The sequence below is a fragment of the Typopeltis vanoorti genome, chromosome 7 (genome assembly GCF_054136105.1).
Source record: "Typopeltis vanoorti isolate ZY-2024b chromosome 7, IOZ_Tvanoo_1.0, whole genome shotgun sequence".
Taxonomy (NCBI): domain Eukaryota; kingdom Metazoa; phylum Arthropoda; class Arachnida; order Uropygi; family Thelyphonidae; genus Typopeltis; species Typopeltis vanoorti.
In genome coordinates this window covers 5,149,264-5,172,462 of record NC_143555.1, presented here as the reverse complement: position 1 = coordinate 5,172,462, position 23,199 = coordinate 5,149,264, and the positions used below count along the sequence as shown (strand labels likewise).

The 23,199-nt window shown below is 35.9% G+C and overlaps 1 protein-coding gene across 1 annotated transcript in view; it reads right to left on the bottom strand.

Moving 5' to 3' along the window:
- holn1 (CD2 antigen cytoplasmic tail-binding protein 2 homolog holn1) overlaps positions 1–23,199 on the bottom strand; it is a 133,203-nt gene that overhangs the window by 84,874 nt on the left and 25,130 nt on the right. The window contains exon 2 of the mRNA XM_090395641.1: positions 16,676–16,842. Within this exon, the coding sequence (XP_090251767.1) occupies positions 16,676–16,842 (167 nt within the window). The remainder of the gene's footprint in view (positions 1–16,675; positions 16,843–23,199) is intronic.

Genomic DNA, 23,199 nt, shown 5'->3' with positions numbered 1-23,199 from the left:
TCACTTCTAGTTGATGAGATTTAAGCAAGCAGACTGAGATGGCTTGGACTTGTGGAAAGAATGAACAAGAGAATAGCTAAACAAGCATTCAAGATGAATGTCGGGGGGGGGGGGGGATAATATCCAAAAAGAATTGGCTGGGATGGGAACCCAGAATTGGAATGAAAAAGCTCAAGATAGAAAGAAACTGAAAAAGACGGTACATACAACAAAGAACGTTAGAGGTTTAGCAAGCTGAAGAAGACCGACAAGGACTCATCACAGAAAGGCACTCTACTTCAATCCACCATCTTGCTTACCGCTTAATCCTCCAACTGCAGACAACTCACTGTCTCTACTACTTAATTTTTCAACTACACACAATTCCCTCCACCAACAACAATAGTATTATTTGTCTGTAAATTGTATGTGTTCTCATGGCAGATTAACCTCTACGCAAGATGAAAAAACTCAAGTTTCTGGGAGTTAAATATGATGCTACCTCAACATGAGATTGGCTAACTCACCTTCAGTTGAAAAAGGCCATATAAAAATTCCTCCTCGTCATGATAAGAATCAAAATCAAAAGTTAATCCTATTTATAGAGTAAATATAATGGCAGCATTCTGGTATGTACACATACCAGAATGCTGCCATATGAGTATAAATGATACTGCAATTAAAGCTAAAAATAAAATTAAAATAATTTTGAAATATAATAAAGAGGGAGAACACTACTGCTTGCCATTTATGAGAATGAGACTCACCTTTCTTTCTTTTTTTTTTTTAATGCTATATCATTCAATCATTTCATTTATCTAAATTTTGTTATTTTATTGCACTTCAAAATTATGTTAATTTCATCTTTAATTGCAATCTCATTTTATATTGTAACCAGACATATGGTGGAGCTCCTGCACATGGCTCACTATGTAAATAGAGTTAACTTTCTTTGTTCTAGCTTCACTTTGTGATTAGATATGTGATTAGCAGACCATCATCAGCTGATGCACTGATGATGGTCTACTAATTTCTGGACAAAATATTTACAATAATAAAAATTATTATTCTTTATTCTTGGAAATGCCATTTTGCCCATCCTCTTCAAATTAGCATTAATATTTGAGAAAATGTATTTTACAGTTTCTCAAAATGTATTTGAGAAACTGTAAAAGATAACACAAGCAGAATATTAGGATATTCAGATGATATATGCCTAGTTGGAGAAGATGCTGAAAATATTCGAACAACATTTAGAAAATTCAAAATTTCTGCTGAAAAATAATGATTAAACCAGGATAAAACTGAATGTTTAAATGTTTGCAGAAATCAGAATCAAGCAGAAAATGACTAGATTTAACACAGATAGGATTTTTTATCCTATTTGTGTTAAATGGCAAGCAATACTGCAATGTGGAAGGCAAGGGGAAACCACCACATTATTTTCCCAGGGTAAAAGCAGTAATGGAAGTTAAAAATCTCACATCGACAATCAACAAAATCCTAGTACTTATTCAAAAATGAAGACAAGCAATAAGCTGAATATTGGAATATGGAATGCAAGAATCCTACTAGAATCAGATAAAATAGAAAATGTAAAAAAAGAATGGAAAGACTTAAAATAGACATTCTGGGCATTGGTGAGACATTAGATGGGAGGAACAGGGTGATTTCTGGAGCGGAGAATTTCGAATAATATATTCAGAACAAAAGAAGAGAGAGGTCAGGCATTGCAATAATGCTTCAGAAAAAATTTGATCACTACAGTAACCACAGTGACAGAATCATGGCTATAAGTATTCAAAATGAACCAGTAAACCTCAATATTATAATCGTTTGCATGCCAACAACATAGCAATGAAGAAATCTGGAACAGCTTTATAGACAGAGACAATACAATAATAATGAGAGATTGGAATGCTATAGTGGGAGAAGAAGGAGGCAATGATAAGGTTTCAGGAAGATTTGATCTTGGTAGGAATGAAAGAGGAAAGCATAATAAATTTAGTTTAATCCTTTATCCAAGTGTGTGCAAACAAAGTTTGCGCCTGAAAGTATCTTCAGGACTGGGGTAAGGTGGTACAACACCAGGGCAACTCGTTGCAAAGGTGGAGCAAGATACCAACACTCCTGTCTCAGTATCTCCTATAATGCAAAACACATCTTCTTGCGGATATGTCTAATGTTATGCATTAAGGGAAGGGCCACTACCCAGACTAGTTTCGACCTTTATTGAGGTCTCTTCAGTGGGAGCCAGGCCCAAGCTGTGATACCAGGCAGAAGCATTCGCAGGTCATCTCTACCTAACACCAGGGCAACTCGTTGCAAAGGTGGAGCAAGCTATCATCATTGCATAACATTAGACATATCCGCAAGGAGATGTGTTTTGCATTATAGGAGATACTGAGACAGGAGTGTTGGTAGCTTGCTCCACCTTTGCAACGAGTTGTCCTGGTGTTGTACCACCTTACCCCAGTCCTGAAGATGCTTTCAGGTGCAAACTTTGTTTGCTCACACTTGGATAAAGGATTAAACTAAATTTATTATACTCTAACCAAGTGAAAAATAAACTTTCAACATCTTTCTCTAAATCCAGAGTAACTTATTAAAAAAGGGTGGCACACCATTTGGCAACTCCGATAGGTAGAGATGACCTGCGAATGCTTCTGCCTGGTATCACAGCTTGGGCCTGGTTCCCACTGAAGAGACCTCAATAAAGGTCAAAACTAGTCTGGGTAGTGGCCCTTCCCTTAATGCATAACATTAGACATATCCGCAAGGAGATGTGTTTTGCATTATAGGAGATACTGAGACAGGAGTGTTGGTAGCTTGCTCCACCTTTGCAACGAGTTGCCCTGGTGTTGTACCACCTTACCCCAGTCCTGAAGATACTTTCAGGTGCAAACTTTGTTTGCTCACACTTGGATAAAGGATTAAACTAAATTTATTATACTCTAACCAAGTGAAAAATAAACTTTCAACAGAAAGAGGAAAGCAATTAATAGAATTTTGTACAGAAAAACAGTTATAGCAAATACATCATTTCAAGTTGCAAAAAGAAGAAGATACACGTAGGAAATGCCTTGGGATTCAAATAGATAATACATTGGTCAAGAAAAGATGCAGAAACAAAATAAAAAATTGCAAAAGCTATCCAGGTACCAACATCAGTAGTGACCATAACCTTGTCTTCATGAAAACAGAACTGAAACATAGTAAACAAATCAAAAGAGATAAACCAATAACAGTCTATTACAAATGCATCAAATCAATTATTGAAAAATACAGAAAAAGAAAAACGAAAACATTGGATAACAGATGTAAAATACTTGGCCTTATGGATAAAAGAAGAAAATATAAAAATGATGTTATGGCCAAATATAAATATCTTAAATCCCCAATTACAAGAAAATGTAGACAAGTCAAAAAAGAATATCTGGAAGAACAATGTAATAACGTAGATGAATGATTTAAAAAAGAAACATAGAGAGAGCCTATAAAGAAATTAACAAATTGACTTTCAAAGTTAATAAGAATAGCAAAAATGCCATCAAAGACAAAAATGGATAATTACTCATAGAATCTGAGGATATCTATTAATACAATGGAAGAACTATCTTGAAAAATCTCTATAATGGTGATGAATTACATGCGATATTAACAAAGAAAAGCAAAATGATGATAATCTAACTAACCACACAAACTTAAACCACAGTAATTAAATTTTTAATAAGTAAATATTTTATACTAAGTACATTATCAGTACAGTTTTTCAAACAATACTAGGAATAACATACAGTTAAGGTGCATGCTTACATTGGAATTCCACTATGAGTGCAGTAGCGTGTTATAGAATTAAATTTAAATATATCTGATAAAAAAAATAATAAATAGATAAATAAAATAAAATAAAATAAAATAAATTAGATTAAATTAAAATAAAATAACATACATAAATTTATTTTACACAATTAAGGATGACAATTTCCGAGACTCTAGGGATAACACAAACATCATTACGGTTTAAGTTGGGTCTGTGACAAGGGCTTCAGCACTTTCCTCATATAAATGCTCATGTTTATATCTTGATCTATGTAGAAGTTTGGTGTTTTTCCATTGGATCCTATGGTTTCGGTTTTCAACTCTGTGTTGTGTGAGGTCAGATTTGTGTGGTTTGATAAGATGGATATGGTCATGACATTCAGAGATGCGTTTACTAACAGATCTTCCTGTCTGTCCATAGTAAGACATCTTACAGGAACATGGAACTTCGTAATCGCCAGGTAACATCAAAAGTGAGAGTTTGTCTTTAGGACAAGGTAACGAATTATAGATCTGGTTGATTGGTTTGTAGGTAGCAGCGTTTGTATTCCTTCATAATTTTTGACAGGCGTTCGGAGATGCCTTTGACATATGGTATGGGGAATCCTATGAGCACTTGTTCTTGTCTAGGTTGATCTGTAGGGAAGTGACTGATGATTTTTTGAGTTGTTTTTGGATTGTATCCATTTAAGTATGGCTGTATTTTTGATGATTTCCAATTCTTGGTTTAAAGATTCTTTGGAGGAGCAAAATCTGTGTGCTTTGGCTACTAATGATTTAATGATGCTGTATTTTGAGATGGATGGTGAGCAGATGAATTGTGAATGTAACGACCTAAATGTCAGCTCATGATGGATAGACATGAAGATGGAAGCATCTTGTTTTCATTGGATGTGTAAATCCAGAAAGGAGATACCTTGTGAAGATTCTTTTTCTAGTGCGAATTTGATACGAGGATGAAGAATGTTGCTCTTATCTAGAAACAGATATAGTTCTTGTAGGGAATGACTCCTGATGGCAAATACATCATCAACATATTGTAGCCAAATTTTTGGTTTAGATTCAAACATGAAAGTTTTTTCTTCAAGGTGTTCCAGAAAAAGATTGGCTAAGTTTGGTGACAAGGGAGAGCCCATTGCTGTTCCTTTCTCTTGCTTGTAAATTTTTTCTTTCCATATGAAGGAGCTGGATGTAATAACAAATTTGAATAATTCTACAATATCAGATGAAAATTTTTGAGTTAACAAGTGTATTGTTTCCTTGTGGGGAATATTAGTGAATTGGGAGACAATGTTGAAGCTAATTAGCATGTCTGTTTCTAATAGTTGAATGACTTTTATTATTTTAATGGCTAATAGAGTCTACTTTCATTTAGGAGTGCCCGTTTTTCTTACAATGTCATTGGCTCTTTACCCAAATCTTAGGGCATTACTGAAGTGGTCTTGGACATAGGAATGAAGGAAACAATTAATAGAATTTTGCACACAAAAACAGTTATAGCAAATACATTATTTCAAGTTGCAAAAAGAAGAAGATACACGTAGAAAGCAGCTTCAATATTGGACAGATGGCAGATTTCTTTCAATGTTGTATATGAAATCTAGATATGGAATACATTTAGGCAAAATGCAAACTTATGACCTCGTGCTAATACATTTATTTCATTTCCGTTAACGGATGGCTAGATAAGTTGACAACCCATTTTTCGGTCGGTAATATGTTTATTTTTCTTTGATCATTCTAACAATTTAAGATTTTTTTTTATGTATATTAACATTTCTTTTTTTCAAATGCTTTGATGCCTGCATTTTTTGAAATATTAGTAACCAGTTGTAACAATTCTTGATTTAACGTATTTGACAATTCAGCTTCTAATTCTGTGATTTTTATAACATTTGTTGCCAATTCATGTCTTTTATTTTTGTGTGAAACTCTGTGGAATTTTTTATTGATGAGGCTGAGTAGCCTATGAGAGGATGGAGAAGGTTAGACAAAAATCTGGATAATTTGTAAGTCGGGATGCTAATAGAATCCATAATGGGTCTGAGTGGAATGAAATATCTTTGAAGTTTACCTAAACTTCAAAGATATTTCTTTGAAGTTTAGGTAAACCATATATTCTAGGAGGCCCAGCAAGGTATATTCTCAGTTTTTTTTATGGTTTCTTGATCTAAGGAAGTGGTTTCACCAAGTAACTTGTTGAGTTTCTTGAGCTGTCTTTCTGTAGGATCATAATCAAGTTGAGTATATGTATTTCGATCACGAAGTGATAAATTCATTTTACGGTCATATGAATTGGTATCTAGGACAACAGTGGTATTTCCCTTGTTGGCTCTAGTGATGACTGTTTTTATTTCATTTTAAGGAGTTAAGAGCTTATAATTCTGATGGTGAGATATTCAAGTCAGAAGGTTTGGCATCATAGATAATTTTGGCTATTTCGAAACAAAGTCTACTGGCTTTCATATTGAACAGATGGCTGATGTTTCTTTCAATGTTGTGTATGAAATCTAGATATGGAATACATTTAGGCAAAATGGAAAACTTATGACCTCGTGCTAATACATTTATTTCATCCTCTGTTAATGGATGGCTAGATAAGTTGACAGCACTTTCTTGATCCCATTTTTTGGTCGGTAATTTGTTTATTTTTCTTTGATCATTATAACATGTAAGGGATTTTTTATGTAGATTGACATCTCTTTTTCAAATGCTTTGATGACTGCATTTTCTGAAATATTAGTAACCAATTGTAGCAATTCTTGATTTAACGTATTTGACAATTCAGCTTCTAATTCTGTGATTTTTATAATATTTGTTGCTAATTCATGTTTAGAAAGAGGAGGATGTAAGATGTCTTACTACAGACAGACAGGAAGATCTATTAGTAAACGCATCTCTGAACATCAGGACCATATCTGTCTTATCAAATCACACAAATCTGGCCTCGCACAACATGGAGTTGAAAACCCAAACCATAGATAGGATCCAATGGAAAAACACCAAACCTCTACATAGATCAAGATATAAACATGAGTGAGCATTTAGATGAGGAAAGTGCTGAAGCCCTACATCACAGTTCTTACTATCCCTAAAGTCTGAGAAATTGTCATCCTTAATTGTGTAAAATAACTATGTTATTTTAATTTAATCTAATTTATTTTATTTATTTTTTATCAGATATATTTTCATAGCAGAATAAAAGGTGAGCAAATCATGTGTTTGAGATTTGCTGATGACATAGCCCTTTTAGCAGAAAACAGAAGAACATTAAAAACCGTACAAGAATTTATTTAAGGGATATTACATCCTATATTGTTTCTTAGCCGAATAGGAAACTCAAAGAGTTTCATGCCGAATATAGAAACTATATAAAGTCGGCAATTCCAAGCATAAGCAAATACCTGGATAGTGCAACACCTGACCCATTTGTTAGTGCAAACTGAGGCAACTCATAGTAAGGGTGGAGCAAGCTCCGATCACTATTCTTGGTATTTACTCATAATGTGAACTCAGCTCCTAGGAGCTGTATTACTGTTCTACATTATGAGAGAAGGTCACTACCCAGACCGGTTTCAACCTTTATTGAGGTCTCATCAGTGAGTAGTTAGACCTAGTTAATACCAAGTTTGTAGGGAACAGAACTCTTTAAGAGACCTCAATAAAGGTTGAAACCGGTCTGGGTAGTGACCTTCTCACATAATGTAGACCAGTAATACAGCTCCTAGGAGCTGAGTTTCACATTATGAGTAAATACCAAGAACAGTGATCGGAGCTTGCTCCACCCTTACTATGAGTTGCCTCAGTTTGCACTACCAAATGGGTCAGGTGTTGCACTATCCAGGTATTTGCTTACGCTTGGAATCGCCGACTTTATATAGTTTCTATATTCGGCATGAAATGTAGTTTCCTATTCGGCTAAGAAATGGGATGTAATATCCCTTAACTTAAATAAGTTAATGTTGTCGAATTGTAGCCTTTGGCTCTGCGTAAAATTAATATAAGAATTATTAAATAACAATCCTGAAAAATATAAAATGAAAATCAACATAGATAAGACTAAAATTCTTGTTACAGGCAAAACCCCTATCAATATAGAGCACATAGACATCAATGGGAAACAAATAAAACAAGTGAAAAAATAAAATACTTAGGAAGCCTAGTAATAGAAGATGGCAGAGCAAGGAAAGATATAAGGTCAAGAATAAACAATGCAAAAACCCAATTCTTTAAGATGAAAAGCATTTTAACAGGAAGCCTCAACCAAAAATTGAAAAAAATAATAATAATAAAGACATTTTATGGAGTATCACACTGTATGGATCTGAAACCTGGATTCCAGGCAGAGAAGATGCAAGAAGATTGGAGGCTTTTGAGATGTGATGCTGGTGCCTATGAACAAAATAAAATGGACAAAAAAAAAAAAAAAATCAAACGAACAAGTCCTGAGAGAGATAAGCGAAACATGAAATTTAATTAGAAGAGATAGGTGGTATGGACATATACTTCAGCATGATGGACTTGTAAAAGAATAACTGAAGGCAAAATAGAGGGGAGAAAGAAGAAGGAGCAGACTAAGTAAAAGCTTTGTTGACCAAGTCAAAGAAAGCATTGGCCTAAGGAGCTACCAGGAGATTAAGAAGAAATCAAATGATAGAGTGGAATGGAGGAAATTGCTGTTGAGCTACCAGTCTCAAGACTGATGCAATTGATGATTCTTTATTATTATAAATGTGTATGTCTAATGATCATTATATATCACAAGTGCCATTAAAAACTAGCAGTCAGAAGATAAGAAGGTACACGAAGATGGTTTGATGTTAGGTGTGAAACAAGGATGCACATTATCTCCACTGTTATTCATCATCTATATGGATTACATGACTAAAATGTGCCATTCAACCTGATATCAAAATTTGATATATTAATCTCAGCTCTTGACTTTCTGCGGATAATGTTATACTCCTAAATAAATTTAGTGCAAGTCTGTTAAAACCAATTTTAACATATGGATCTGAGAGCTGGGTCAGAAATAAAACACTTCATCAAAGACTGGAGAGCACAGATATGAGAGTTTTGAGAAAGATTAGTAGAATGAACAGATGGTAACAATACATCATATTAAAATACAGATATTAGAAAAGAACTTGACATTATTAGCATAAAGGAAGTGTTAGCAGAGCTAATCTCAGGTGGCATGGTCACTTAACCTGAATGGGAGAGGGAAAAAAGTTCAGAGAAACCAGGGTTTTTTTTTTTTTTTTGCCAGGATAAACATACAGAGCAGGACCAAGATCTAGGTGATAAAGTAAGAAGTGCCTTATAAGACAGATCTGATGATACTGGAATTGTGACAGATAACAACTGAAGAAAACTGTTGATTAGGAAGTTAGTAATGATGTAACTTTTTCACACAGTACTATCATAATATTCTATGTACCTCCTTGAGGGTAGATATATGGAATTTGATGATGACGATATAAAGACTTATCTTAGATGAGTGTGGTTACATAAGGTGCAACATTTCATGATTTGGAGTAAAGAAGAAGTGTGGACTGTGTTCCAGAAAGACAGTGAAATAGAGGAGCTGTGGGTAATTGTCAATAGAGATCTCATTTCGAAGGTAACATTATATGAGTTGTGAACATTACATAACTCACTGCTCATATGGACAGGAGAACAATGGCAAGCAGCATGATAATGATGTAGTTCCAGTATCATTATACACAGCCTTGATTATATGCTTTTTAACTACTGTGTGAAAATTTTGTCACCTAGTTTTGGCAATGGAGAAGAAATTGGATGAGGTATAGATTAAATAACGCAATATCCAGACTCAATGGATAGGCAGAGAAGAGGTAATATGACAGAAACATTTAAGCTGCCGAGGTTTTAACCAGATACATATGGAAAAGATTATATTCAAAATGTGGAAAAGGTTGAATTGTACAAGAGTGTGTCAAGCAAAGGATAGATTTCTTATGCAGTGAGCTACGAGTTGAGAATAAGCTTACATGCAACATGACATATGCTACCTAATACTATTAATAATATAATAAGTTTAGTTTAATCCCTTATCCAAGTGTGAGCAAACAAAGTTTGCACCTGAAAGTATCTTCAGGACCGAGCTAAGGTGGTGCAACACCAAGGCAACTTGTGGCAAAGATGGAGAAAGCTATCATCATTCCTATCTCAGTATCTCCCATAATGCAAAGCACATCACCTTGCAGATATGTGTAATGCTATGCATTAAGGCAAAGGCCACTACCCAGACCGGTTTAGACCTTTACTGAGGTCTCGTCAGTGGGAGCCAGGCCCAGTAGTGGAGACACCAAGGCAGAAGCAATGAAAGGTCATTCCCACCTATAGGAGTTGCCAAAAGATGTACAACCTTATTATTAATTAAATTAAATTAAACTACTGGGCCTGGCTCCCACTGACGAGACCTCAATAAAGGTCGAAACCAGTCTACGTAGTGGCCCTTGCCTTAATGCATACCATTACACATATCTGCAAAGAGATGTGCTTTGCTTTATGGGAGATACTGAGATAGGAGTGATGATAGCTTTCTCCACCTTTGCCACGAGTTGCACCACCTTAGCTCAGTCCTGAAGATACTTTCAAGCACAAACTTTGTTTGCTAACACTTGGATAAAGGATTAAACTAAACTTATTATAGTCTAACCAAGTGAAAAATAAACTCTCAACTATTAATAATAGTTGATAAAAAAAACAGTTTAAAAAAATTGGCGACTGTCATTTACAACCATTAAAGAATTAAAATCAATCTGCCCCAGTTGTCAACTGTGACTACTTGAGTAGACTGTGTCTCCAACCCACGGCCTTAAAAGAAGTCATCTAGTGAGCACTAAATGGTGGCTTATTTTATCTTAGGTGATGCTTTGTTTCCTTGCTTCAGGAAATAAAGCTTCTAATCACTTACTCATTCAGTGAATGCAAGCATGTCTACTTATATAACTGTTCTCGAAAATGTCCATATCACAGGCAAGATAAAGAAAATTATAATTATTTTAGTTATCAACTACATAGTCACATCATGTCTTGAATATTGATGTAATAGAGAAGAGCTAGGTTTCAAAGTGTTTCATAAAATAATTAGATAATTGCAGAAACAATGGGGAACAATATACAGCTGCATGAATATGTTAGGAAATCTTTCAATAATGATATTGGCAATGATCTAGGATGGAATGTCTTGGTTGTGAATGATGAAACTCAGAAATACAGCAATTAATAAAGATGTAACTAGTCTAGACATAAATACTGTTACAACTTGAACAGTGCATAAACCTTTAATCTATCAGTAAATCATTTACAGTTTTCAGCACATACAAACCACATGTATAACTTACATATAGAAGCATTCAGTGCTCAAAATGTCCCCTTTTGCCTTCACACATGCCTGACGTATGTGAGACCACATATCAATGGCAGCATACACAACATCTAACAGAAATGCTGCCACTGCTTGCTCCAAATCCACCTTCTGGCAATGCTGGGGTGTCATTTCTTGCAGGCTACTCTCTCAAGCTCTGACCACAATCTGAAGTCCAACAGACTCAAATCGGAATTTCCAGATGGCCAATGAGATGGTGATATGTGGTCTGACACATTCACCAACTATCATTATGATATCCTCACCATGTGTGCAGGAGCTGGGTACTGTTGGAAGGTCCACTACTTACCATGAAACAAGGTGTTGTTCAGGGGGCCATACCACAAGTTCCAGCGCAGTGTCTAGAAGTTTTTACCCTTTCTCACAGAAATGCAACTTAGATACCCCCTGATACCCCCAAAAACCATCAGTGACATAGGTGATGACCTCTCTGAATCTTGGGTGCTAAGACATGCTGTGCAACCAGAGGCATATACCCGATTGTTTTGGCAGTTAAATGACTCTTCATTGGTAAAAATCTTCTCATCTATGGAGAGGATGGATATCTCTGTCTGTTATTCAGGTACCACCAGAGAAGTACTATTGATTTTATCATCCTCTGCTACATAAGGTGTGATGTTAGGAAGAGTTCAGCAGAACGACTACAGGCTCTCACTCCCAGGTCAGTTAGTACACGACAATGTGTACTAACTGACCTGGGAGTTAGTACACATGACAATGTCCTCTGCAAAACATTCATCTCTCGCAACATCACTTTCTGCATTCTCACAGGATTACAAGCTGTTGCATCCTAATGCAGCATGGTCATCCTGTTCTTTGGCAGTCAGATACATCTTCTGTATCATTATAATGGTTAATAGTCTGATACACAAACATCCTACTGATCTTCAGTGTTTTTAGTGTGTTGAAAATAGAAGGTGGCTGCATTCCAACCTTATGAAGTGCTGTTACAGCTACGTGGTTCTCATAATCTCCCCACTGCATGTTAACCCGTACAGCCAGACAATTCCTTCTCTCTCTTTTTCTCTACTGATAAACATGCCAATGTTGGCTGCACACAGCACCACTAACAGAACTAGACTCATGCAATTCTGTGGGCAGCATGGGGCTGTGTAGAACTTGTAACAGTTATTTGCGTTAAGTCTATGTAGAAATCTTACAAGATCTTAAATAGAATGGCCGGTTGGGCAAAGTATAGTGGTTTTGCCATATATATATATATATATATATATATATATATATTCAATCACACAGATGAAAATCAGTTAGATAAAATTATCAGAAATGGGTATAATCAAAAAAATGACAGGAGTAAGAATTTGGAGATGATGATGAAAGAGAGCTGAAGTTCAGAAGACATTGCAAAAGAGGACTAAACAGCTCAATGGCGAAGTCTGTAAAGCATGGATCTTATAACTCTCATATCGAGAGGTCTAAAAAAAATTAGGGCAACTAACAAACAAATGGTCAATAGCAAAATCATTTAAAAAAAAAAAAAAGATATTAGGAACTTTACATTCTTAGCATCCAAGTGTATGGCAGAGCTAATCCAAAGTGGTATGTTAGCATAAACAGAATGGAAAAGAAAAAGTTGGAAAAACAAATCATTGACACTAAAATGGCAGGAAAAAGACCTAGAAAAAAACCAGGATCTTTGTGGGTAGTTTAAAGTTCCTTTGACAACAAGAATTTCTAATATGGAGGAAAATAGTCAACAGGAAGCTGTCAGTAATAATGTAAATTGATCACATAGTGCTATTATAGTATCCTGTATGTCCCCTGATGGTACGCAGTAGACATACGGGATACATCATCAAAAATTTGATAATGAATTCTGGATTTAAATTAAAGTTTCTTTGATAATATTATCTAAATCCATAGATAATCATTTGGTTTTGAATCAGCTACATTCTGGTCATGTTGATCAGAATGGAGCTGATTCAAAACCAAATGATTTGCCAGCATATACATAAACAATGTGCAATCCCAGAGGTATGATGGTTAAATTTTTGCAATACTAAGAACAAAAACAGAATCATCTCGAGTTTCAATGATTGTGCTTTTGCTCTTAGTATTGCAAGAATTTGACCATCACACCTCTGGGATCTTATGTTGTATGAAATAATTAGATAATTCTATTATCTAATTATTTCACTGAACATTCTGGAGAATGACTTTTCTCATCACTGCTCCTCCACTGGGTGTTTTACTGCAGTGATTATAGATAAGGAATTCAATATATACATTTTAGTGAAAATAAACCTTTTTTACTACAATAAAAATGCTAAAAAAAAAAAAAAACAGTCATTAATGGTACTCGTAGTTTTTCTGTTTACAGGAAACCTATGTCTATTGGTAGACACTCATCAGAATTCTATGTACCATTCATCTCAAAAACTTGGAAATGTCAAACCTCCTGCCCACCAGGCTGGTCTGATTACTCTTTCATATAACAATTACAATGCATTAAAGATAATATGACTCAATAACCAACTTCCCCAGAACTTGACTACTTACCCACTTAGTAATAATAATTCTTAAACATCAAAAAAAAAAAAAAAAACATTTATCAAAAGCATCATGAAACAGATATCAAAAGGATGGTGGTGAACAGTTTAGTGGTGTAGCACACATGAAACGATAAAAAAAAAAGGTATAATGCAGAACAATAATCCAAGATTGAGCAGATTTGATATTTATGGAGTATCAAGAGTTGTGCAAGAGAAGTAGTGTTCAGAATTAAGAAATACACTGTTTTTTTTGTTTTGTTTTTTTTTTTGCTTGTTTGTTTTTGGAAGCTAAGGAGACCAGATGTGATGTGTTTGTGCCAGGATAGACTAGATGTACAAAATCCAGGAAAAGGAAATTGTATCCAGTTTATTCAATCTGTGTAGTTTGGTCTTGCAGAACATGGGAATATTTTTACTAGTCATAGAATCTTTGAAACAAGTGAAAAATCATACACAAATCAATCCAAATTTGTATGGCTGCTCAAACAATACTATGAAGCCCTCTGAAATCAACTAAACTTGAATTGCAATCATTGCTTATGCATTAAACAGCAAAGCCAAGCATCACAGAAGATTGACTACACATTTAGAAATTTTAGGAAATGATGACTGTGAACTGCCATTAATAATCTGTTAAGTTTTATATACACTATCTACCAATAATTTTCCAGACAATTTAGCAATTTGCAAATGATACCAGCAGGCGAACACTAATATCGGGTATGTCCACCTTTGGTTTTAATCACCTCCTGCACTCTTTGAGGGAGGCTTTCCATCAATGTGTTGCAGACATCACGTATAATATGTCCCCATTCTTCCATCAAAGCAGCACTGAGTTCAGCAACAGATCGAGGACATGCTGCTCTGGACTTTACTTGCTGCTCCAATTCGTCCCACAGGTGTTCAATGAGGTTGAGGTAAGGACTCTGTGCATGTTAGGGCAGTTGTTTAACACCCATCTCTTCATACCATTCCATAACAGCTGCAACTTTGTGGCATGGGGCCTCATCATCTTGATAGTAACACAGGTGCATTCCATAAAAATTCCAGAATATCAAGGTGAAGCTGCCTTCATGGAACCACGGACAACAATCAGTGGTCCCACTCCAAATTAGTTGAATGCACCTCACACCATTACTCCACCACCACCACCAAACTTTACTGTGGGTACAACAAACTGTAGTAACAAGCATTCACTAGACGGCCTCCACACCCTGCCATCAGACTGGAAACAGGTGAACCTTGATTCAATGCTCCAGAGTACCATTTTCCAGTGGTTAATTATCCAGTTCACATGCTCTTTGAACTAGGCCAAATGAGTCACCTTGTTCATTGTTGTGACGTTTGGATTGTGTGCAGCTGCTCTTCCACGGAAACACAGCAAATGGAGTTCTTTTTGTACAGTATTAGTACTCACCATGGTGTTACTGGTGCTCTGGAACTCATCACACATAGTTTGTGCCGATTGTAGCCGGTTTTTGCATGCTACCTATTTTAACACCCTCCTGTCCCTGTCAGTCATTTTCGACGGCCACCCTGGGTGTTTTCCTGCACTAGCTATGCCAGAACATTTCCATTTGTTGATCACATCGTCAACTGTCGATTTCCTTATTTGAAAGTTTATAATCCAACAAGTTGTGGATTACCTAGTCTGCCAGAAGTCGCTGAAGATTTTTCTTCCTTGTATGATTGTTGAACTTTATTATTAAACTTTCCTTACTTTCTTTAAATATTCTTAGTTCATTTTCAGCTGATAAGCGCTCCCAGAATTCCCAAATATTAGACCTGAACAGCTTAGAAAGCTTAAGGTGAAGGTCATAACACTTTGCATTAATTATGCTAAGTATCCTGTGGTCATTTTGTATTTGCTCCCTATGTAGAAATAGGCCAGCCTTTGTGTATATTCTGAGTACTCATGGGAAGCAAAGTTTTGCTTAATCCATACACAGGCAGGAATTAGGTTGTTGTCCCGACAGCATTTAAGAAAGATAAGCCTATTGATGAATTCAGCATGTACCTTGTTGAAGGCTTTCATGTCTTCACTGGTATCTTTTCCATAAAGTCATATTTCCATGTTTAAATTTCTATAGCTGTTGCTAATATTGATGTTGAAGTTTCTGGATTCGAATTTTTTGTATGCAGATTCTTTGACTGAAAGGAACACAAAGCTCAAAAGGCCACTTCCTACTTAAAAACCTATTGCCAACCAGATGCATTGTTAGTGATAATAATTACTTCTAACAGATTAATGTTTAATGTCACAAGGCCATTTGAAAATGATGCCAGAATCATGAGGGTAATCATTACTTTACGATATGTAAAGTAATGATTACAAGAGGTCATCCCTGGAAATTAAAGAAGAGTGTCGTTAACAAGGGTGTCAGAACAAGGTTTTTTTGCCTGGAGGGTGGTGAATGAGTGGAATTCATTGCCTGACTTAGTTGTGAGCTCTTCGTCTGTAAATGAATTCAAGAAGAGATATGTATTGTTTTGCTAGTTTGGGTTTCCCAATGAGTCTACTGACTCCATGGAGATACCGGTAATAATAATAATAATAATATTTAATTAACTCGAATCAACTGAGCATCTGTGTTATGTGGTGGATCATGATCAATCAAGATCAGAACAATGCACAATCCAAGTCTAAACTAAGCTAACAACATGATTCAATTTTAAGTTCTACAGTTTATAATCCTTATTGGAGTTCATGTTATTTTGAGGATTAAAGAGATGTTATTCCTTAATTAGGCAGGTGTGCCTAATAAACTTCCCACTGTTCTCTGGTTTGGAAAACTGCACAGCATTTTCCAAACCAGAGAATAAACATTCCTTTAAAAGATAAATACAATACTCTATAGAAGGAACTCAAATTACTAGTCTAAAATTATTATGAAAAACATAATAACAATCAAAGTTTAATATTTATGCAAAAAATTATTGTACAAACCTTTATCCAGTCAATGTTATCAAGCCAATGATCTTTAATTTCGTTTCCATTCTTCTCAAAAATGAAAGTGCCTTCTTTATCAAAATGTCCTTCTTCTAACTCTTCATTCATGTTAAATGGAGTAATTGTTATTTCACCATCATGATCTATTGTAGCATCTTCTTGGCCTGTTCCACCATTAAAAAAAAAAAAAAAAATATATATATATATATATATATATATATATATATATATACACACACACACACACACACATATATATCAAGAGAGACTTTTCCAATTCATAATGTAAGATTTTGTAAGGCAGAAAACCAGAATAAGATGGTAACAATTATTTTAATTAAAAACAGGATATTTCATCCTAATTAAATAGGATTTCTTCAAGGGCTCACTCTAGTGAGTACGAGCATGGCGAACCCGAAGCACCTGAAGCTGGACCACGCCTTACTTCATGTAATATACACCTGTTATATTATGTAGACTGGTCCCTACTCTTCTTTCCCTCTGCTCCTTCCCCCCAATGCTATTAGAGTATTCAAGGGCTAGGGGTGATTCTGTCCTATTTACCTATTTTTTTTATCTCATGCACCTGCCACCCCCAGTTAAAAATGGTGAAGACAAATCAGAAGTCTATACCGCATCGGTCATCGCGCAGATTACCAAGGACCACACTGGATGTTAGGCTTCCTGGACAGCCAGTGACAAATGGGCTACAGGAGCAAGATCCACAGAACTCGAAAGTATTTACTAGGAATAAGTGGAGCATGGCTGGAAACAGACAAGTCATGCAGTGCTTCTACAGTTCAAACCCATCAGTTAGGGGATTTCAGAAACGAATGTTCCAACTTTGGCTTAAACGACACCCAAATTCTGAAATTTCATTCGAAAGGCTGATGCAGCAACGCAGCTTCATTATCAAATGCAAGGTATTTAGTGAACTTGAGCTGGAAGCACTGAAACCTCAAGCTGTAAAAGGAGACCGTACTGACTCTGAAGTGACCAAGAATATGAATGGAGCAGAACCAGATTCCAACGTGCAGAATGCTGAAAATTTTGAAAATATACAAATAGTTGAAAGGAAGCTATCAGATAAGGAACAAGAGCTCGCAAGAAAAATTATCGAGCAAATGAACAGCAACCAGGAACGAGTTAGGCTTCCAGTATTGAGACAAGTACCTCAACAAAAACTGAAGGAACTCCTACAAGAGGCCAATAAAGCTGCAAGGGATATTCCTACTGGAACTATTAGGCAAACGAATCAACTTATGTACTCAATAGCCTACGTCGTAACATCTGAATTAGGATATAAGATTAGTGAACCCAAAAGCAGTACGGCTCAGGAACCAAAATGGAAGCATCGACTGGAGAATAAAATTCTTAAACTCAGAGCAGACGTGAGCAATTTGAAAAACCTTAAGGAAAAGAAGCTGAAAAACACAAAAATCCGAAATAATCTCATAAAGAGATATAATACTGGAACACGACCTATTGATGAAGTATTAGAGGAAGTGAAGCAAAAAATAGTTGCAGCTAAAATAAGAAGATACAGTGCAGGCATTGAACAGTACAAGCAAAATGCGATGTTTCGCGCAAATCAGCATCAGTTTTACAAGAAAATTGATTGCTGCAGGAATGATAACCTTAAAGAAAATATAAATACCAGAGACAAAGAAAATACACTAAAGTTTTAGAAAAACCTATGGGACAACCCTAAGAGGCACAATAACAAGGCAAAATGGATTGAACAAATTACGAACAAATCTCAAGAACGAAAAATGGACCAACTGAAAATAACAACTGAAATGGTTCAAAAGCAAGCTAAAAAAATAAAAAATTGGTCAACACCCGGGAAGGATGAATTATATGGCTACTGGTTGAAATATCTAACAGGCTTACATGAAAGACTTGCTAACCAATTTTATGATGTTTTAGAAGGAAAATGCAAAGAGTGGCTCACAGCAGGAAAAACGTTTTTGATCATAAAGGATAAAGAAAAAGGTCCACACCCAGAAAACTTCTGACCAATAACTTTCAAGCTACTCACAAACATACTAGCTGATAAAATATACAACTATCTTAAAGCAAATTCGCTTTTCCCAAATGAACAAAAAGGTAACAGCAAACTTTCAAGAGGCACAAAAGACCAACTGCTGATTGATAAAATTATTCTTAAAAATTGCAAACGTAGAAAAACCAACCTTCATATGGCTTGGATAGATTATAAAAAAGCGTTTGATTCAGTGCCTCATAGTTGGATTTTAAAATGCACAGAACCATTTGGTATTAACGAAAACGTGCAAAAATCTTTGCAATCCAGCATGAAAAACAAGAAAACAACGTTGGTTATAAACAAAGAAGAAATACGAGAGGTAAACATAAAAAGGGGCATCTTTCAAGGAGACTCATTATCTCCTCTATTGTTTATATTGTCATTGATCCCCTTGACTAGAATTTTAAATAAAACTGCTTATGGTTATCAAACTGCACAAAAGAGTGCAAAGATATCTCACCTTTTACACATGGACGATCTGAAGTTGTATGCAAAATCAGAAAAGGAACTCGGATCGTTGCTAAACACTGTGCACATATTCAGTCAAGATATATCAATTAATTTTGGCTTAGACAAATGTGCAATTGCTGGAATAACAAGAGGAAAGTTTGAAGACATGAACGAAATCGAGCTGCTCAATGGCGAAATAATCAAAGCAATAAAATTTGAAGACAGCTACAAATATTTGGGAATTTTAGAAGCATCACATATTCTGCACAATAAGATCAAAGAAAGAACTAGAGCAGAATCTTCTTCTTCTTCTTCTTCTTCTGCAGCTTCTCCCACTTAAGTGGGGTCACTGTTTGTTATGAGTCTCCTCCACACCTTCCTGTCTTGGGCTGTCACCACATCCAAGTTCTTCATCTTCAAGTCCTCTTCTACCAGCTCCCTCCTTCTCTTCTTTGGCCGCCCACGCTTCCGCCTTCCTTGCACATCCATCTGCATGACCCTTCTTCCCACATATTCGTCCTCCCTCTTAATCACATGACCAAACCATCTCAACCTTGCCTCCTGTATTTTCGCTCCTAAGTTCGTAACTTTCACTGTTCCCCTGACATAGTCATTTCTCAGATGATCCTTTCTGGTCACACCGCACATCCACCTAAGCATTCTCATCTCTGCTACTTCCATCCTGCTGATGTTATTTTTCCTCAGGGCCACAGTTTCTATAGCATATGTCATAGCTGGCCTCACTACTGTCCTATAAATTTTGCCTTTCAGATTGATCGGCACCCTCTTATCACATAACACTCCAGCCATCTCCCTCCAGTTCCTCCAACCTGCTTGTATCCTGCATCCCACTTCCTTCTCACCTCCTCCATCTTCTTCCACTGTCGAACCTAAGTATCTAAAGTCTCTCACCTTCCTGATGACATTTCCTTCCAGCTCTAGGTCTGTCTCCTGGCCACCGCCCACTGCGCAACACATATACTCTGTCTTACTTCTGCTCAGTCTCATACCTCTCTCTTCCAGTACTTTTCTCCATCTTTCCAGTTTAGTTTCCGCTTCTTCTCTTGTATCTACACACAGCAAGATGTCATCTGCATACAACATTGTCCAAGGTACGTCTTCTCTCACCTCCTCTGTTACCACCTCCATCACAATATTAAACAGAAACGGACTTAATGCTGACCCTTGATGCAAGCCAACTGTTACTTGAAAACTTTCTGTCTGTCCCAAACAGGTCCGAACACTTGTCTTCACATTTCTGTAGAGCAGAATACATAAGACAATTAAGAAAACACCTTAAGTCAATGCTTAATGCTGGAAATTTGATAAAAGCAATTAATACCTGGGCCATACCTGTTCTGAGATATTCAGCAGGCATTGTTGAATGGACCCAGCTAGAGATGGAAGATTTAGATCGAAAAACTCGAAAATTAATGACAATGCATCATGCCCTTAATCCTCGCAGCGACATTGATAGGCTATATCTAGGCTATATATAAAAAAGGAGGTAGAGGATTATTACAAGTGAAGCAAGTTATTGAAGAAGAAAAATGAAATTTAAATGATTATCTGCAGCAAACAACGGAAAAATTTCTAATTGAGGTAAGGAAAGAGAGTTTATTTAAACCCATGGACACAAAATTGCAATACAAAACCAACCAAGTAAAAGTTAGAACCGAAAGATGGAAAAATAAGGCATTGCATGGAAAATACCTTCACAGCATAGAAGACAGCGCTGACAGCAACTTGACCTGGCAATGGTTGAGAAATGGAGCACTAAAGAAAGAAACAGAATCGGTAATTTTTGCAGCACAAGAACAGGCCATTAAAAGCAACGTTATGAAGCCAAAAATACCAAAAATTCAAGAAGACAGAAAATGTAGATTGGGCAAAGAAAAGGAAGAAACGGTAGACCACATTATAAGTGGATGCAGCAAAATCGCACAAATTGAGTACCGTAAAAGGCATGATAATGTAGCTAAGATAATCCACTGGCATTTATGTAAAAAGTATGGGTTTGAAGTATCGAAAGACTATTGGAAGCATAAAGTTCATCAGAAAGTGGTTGAGAATGAAAAAGCTAAAATACTCTGGGATTTCAAAATCCAGACTGACAAAAGCTTGGAATGCAATACACCCGATATTACAGTGGTTGAAAAAAGTGAAAACAAGAGTGTTACGTTTATCGAAATATCAGTACCAGGAGATAGTCGGATTGACAACAAAGAAAATGAAAAAATTACAAAATATCGCGATTTGCAAATCGATGTTGAACGAATCTGGCAAAAGAAAACGAAAGTTGTTCCCATAATAATAGGTGCTTTAGGCGCCATCCCTAAAACACTGAAAAAACATCTAGAAGCACTCGAGTTAGATGGATTAAAAATTGGGCAGCTGCAAAAGGCCGCTTTGTTCAGCACAGCTTTCATTTTCAGAAAGTATTTCCACAACTCATAGGCCCTTGGGTAGGGCTCGAATTAGTGGAATATAACCAGCCTTTTCTTAAGACTGAGGAAGCAAATCAAGTTTTGATGAATATTATATATATATATATATACACACACACACACACACACACATATATATCAAGAGAGAGAGACTTTCCCAATTCATAATGTAAGATTTTATAAGGCAGAAAACCAGAATAAGATGGTAACAATTATTTTAATTAAAAACAGGATATTTCATCCTAATTAAATAGGATTTCTTCAGGTGTAAACACACAAACCAGTAGAGAAACAGTAAAGACTAAAAAAAAAGTGATAACCTCTATGTAGTTATATGAGAGATTGATGTCTTCATAAAATATTTCTGTGGTGCATTATTCAGCACATGCATGTTTATGCATTCTGACAAGTTTGATACTTGGATTTATATTTAGATGTTTTGGATCTAATGCCATTTTCAATGAATACCAAATTTTTCTCTCGGTTATGTCAATGGTGTAATCTTCAGATTTATCCCATAACACTTGATGTCTTACTGCTGAAATGTCTGGGTCAGCTGAAGAGAACATATGATAACAAAGCCGAAGCCGTACTCCTACAGTATTGAATACATCGGGCATGTTCTTCATATGCTGATGAATAGATTTTTCTGTGCATTCATAGTAAGAGTACCTGCAATCACACCACAGGCAATAGACACCCAGATATTTAAGTGGGTTATGCCTAGGCTTTGTTTGTGGATCAGAGTACAGATCTCATCTTGATAAAGGGAGTGAATTTTATGTTCTCTAAGTATTTTTGCTAGTTTTATGAAAACAGAGCTCATATATGGAAGCATGACGAAGCCTTTTTTTTACTCCTTATTAGAAATATCTCTAGTCTTATATGTCAGGTAAGTAGTCTAAAGATAATGTGGTCATTATAGCCATTTTGAACGAAAGTGTTTTTAAATGTTGGAGTTCTTTAGCTAGTTCATTCTTATCAGTAATGAGTCAGTGAGCTCTTGCTCCTAGTGTGGAAATACAGGTAACCAACCCCCCCCCCCCTTTTGCACACACTTATTTGCCAAGTTAGGGACCAGAGAATTGGCAAAAACCAGAAATCAGTGAAAAGCAGAACCTAGCCTTTATTTAGTTTGCAAATGCATTTTGGCCACCGAAAAACATAAATACAGCAATTCCTCGATTAATGCGGCTAATGTGTTCTTTAAAACAGGAGCATTAATCGAAAAACGCACTAATCGATTATAATAAATATGGGAAAAAGTATAATTCGTTCCTCAAATTTCTTTTTTGACCCTTATTTTTTTATAAAAAAATTAGGGTATATCTCAGGGCCTAGTTAAAGGAAAACCACGAAGCTCATAGACAATAAAACATATTCAGAATATCAATTTATTATTCTACTTCTTAACAAAGAATTGAGCTAACATAGTTGGGCAGGCATTCTGTTTCTTGCATACAACTGACGGTATGGCACTATTGCCTCTTCTACTCTTCTGCTAATTTTACTGCTTCTCTCTTCATCATGGCCAGCCTCTAAGCATTGTTGCTTAAAAAATTCGATTGTACGAAGTT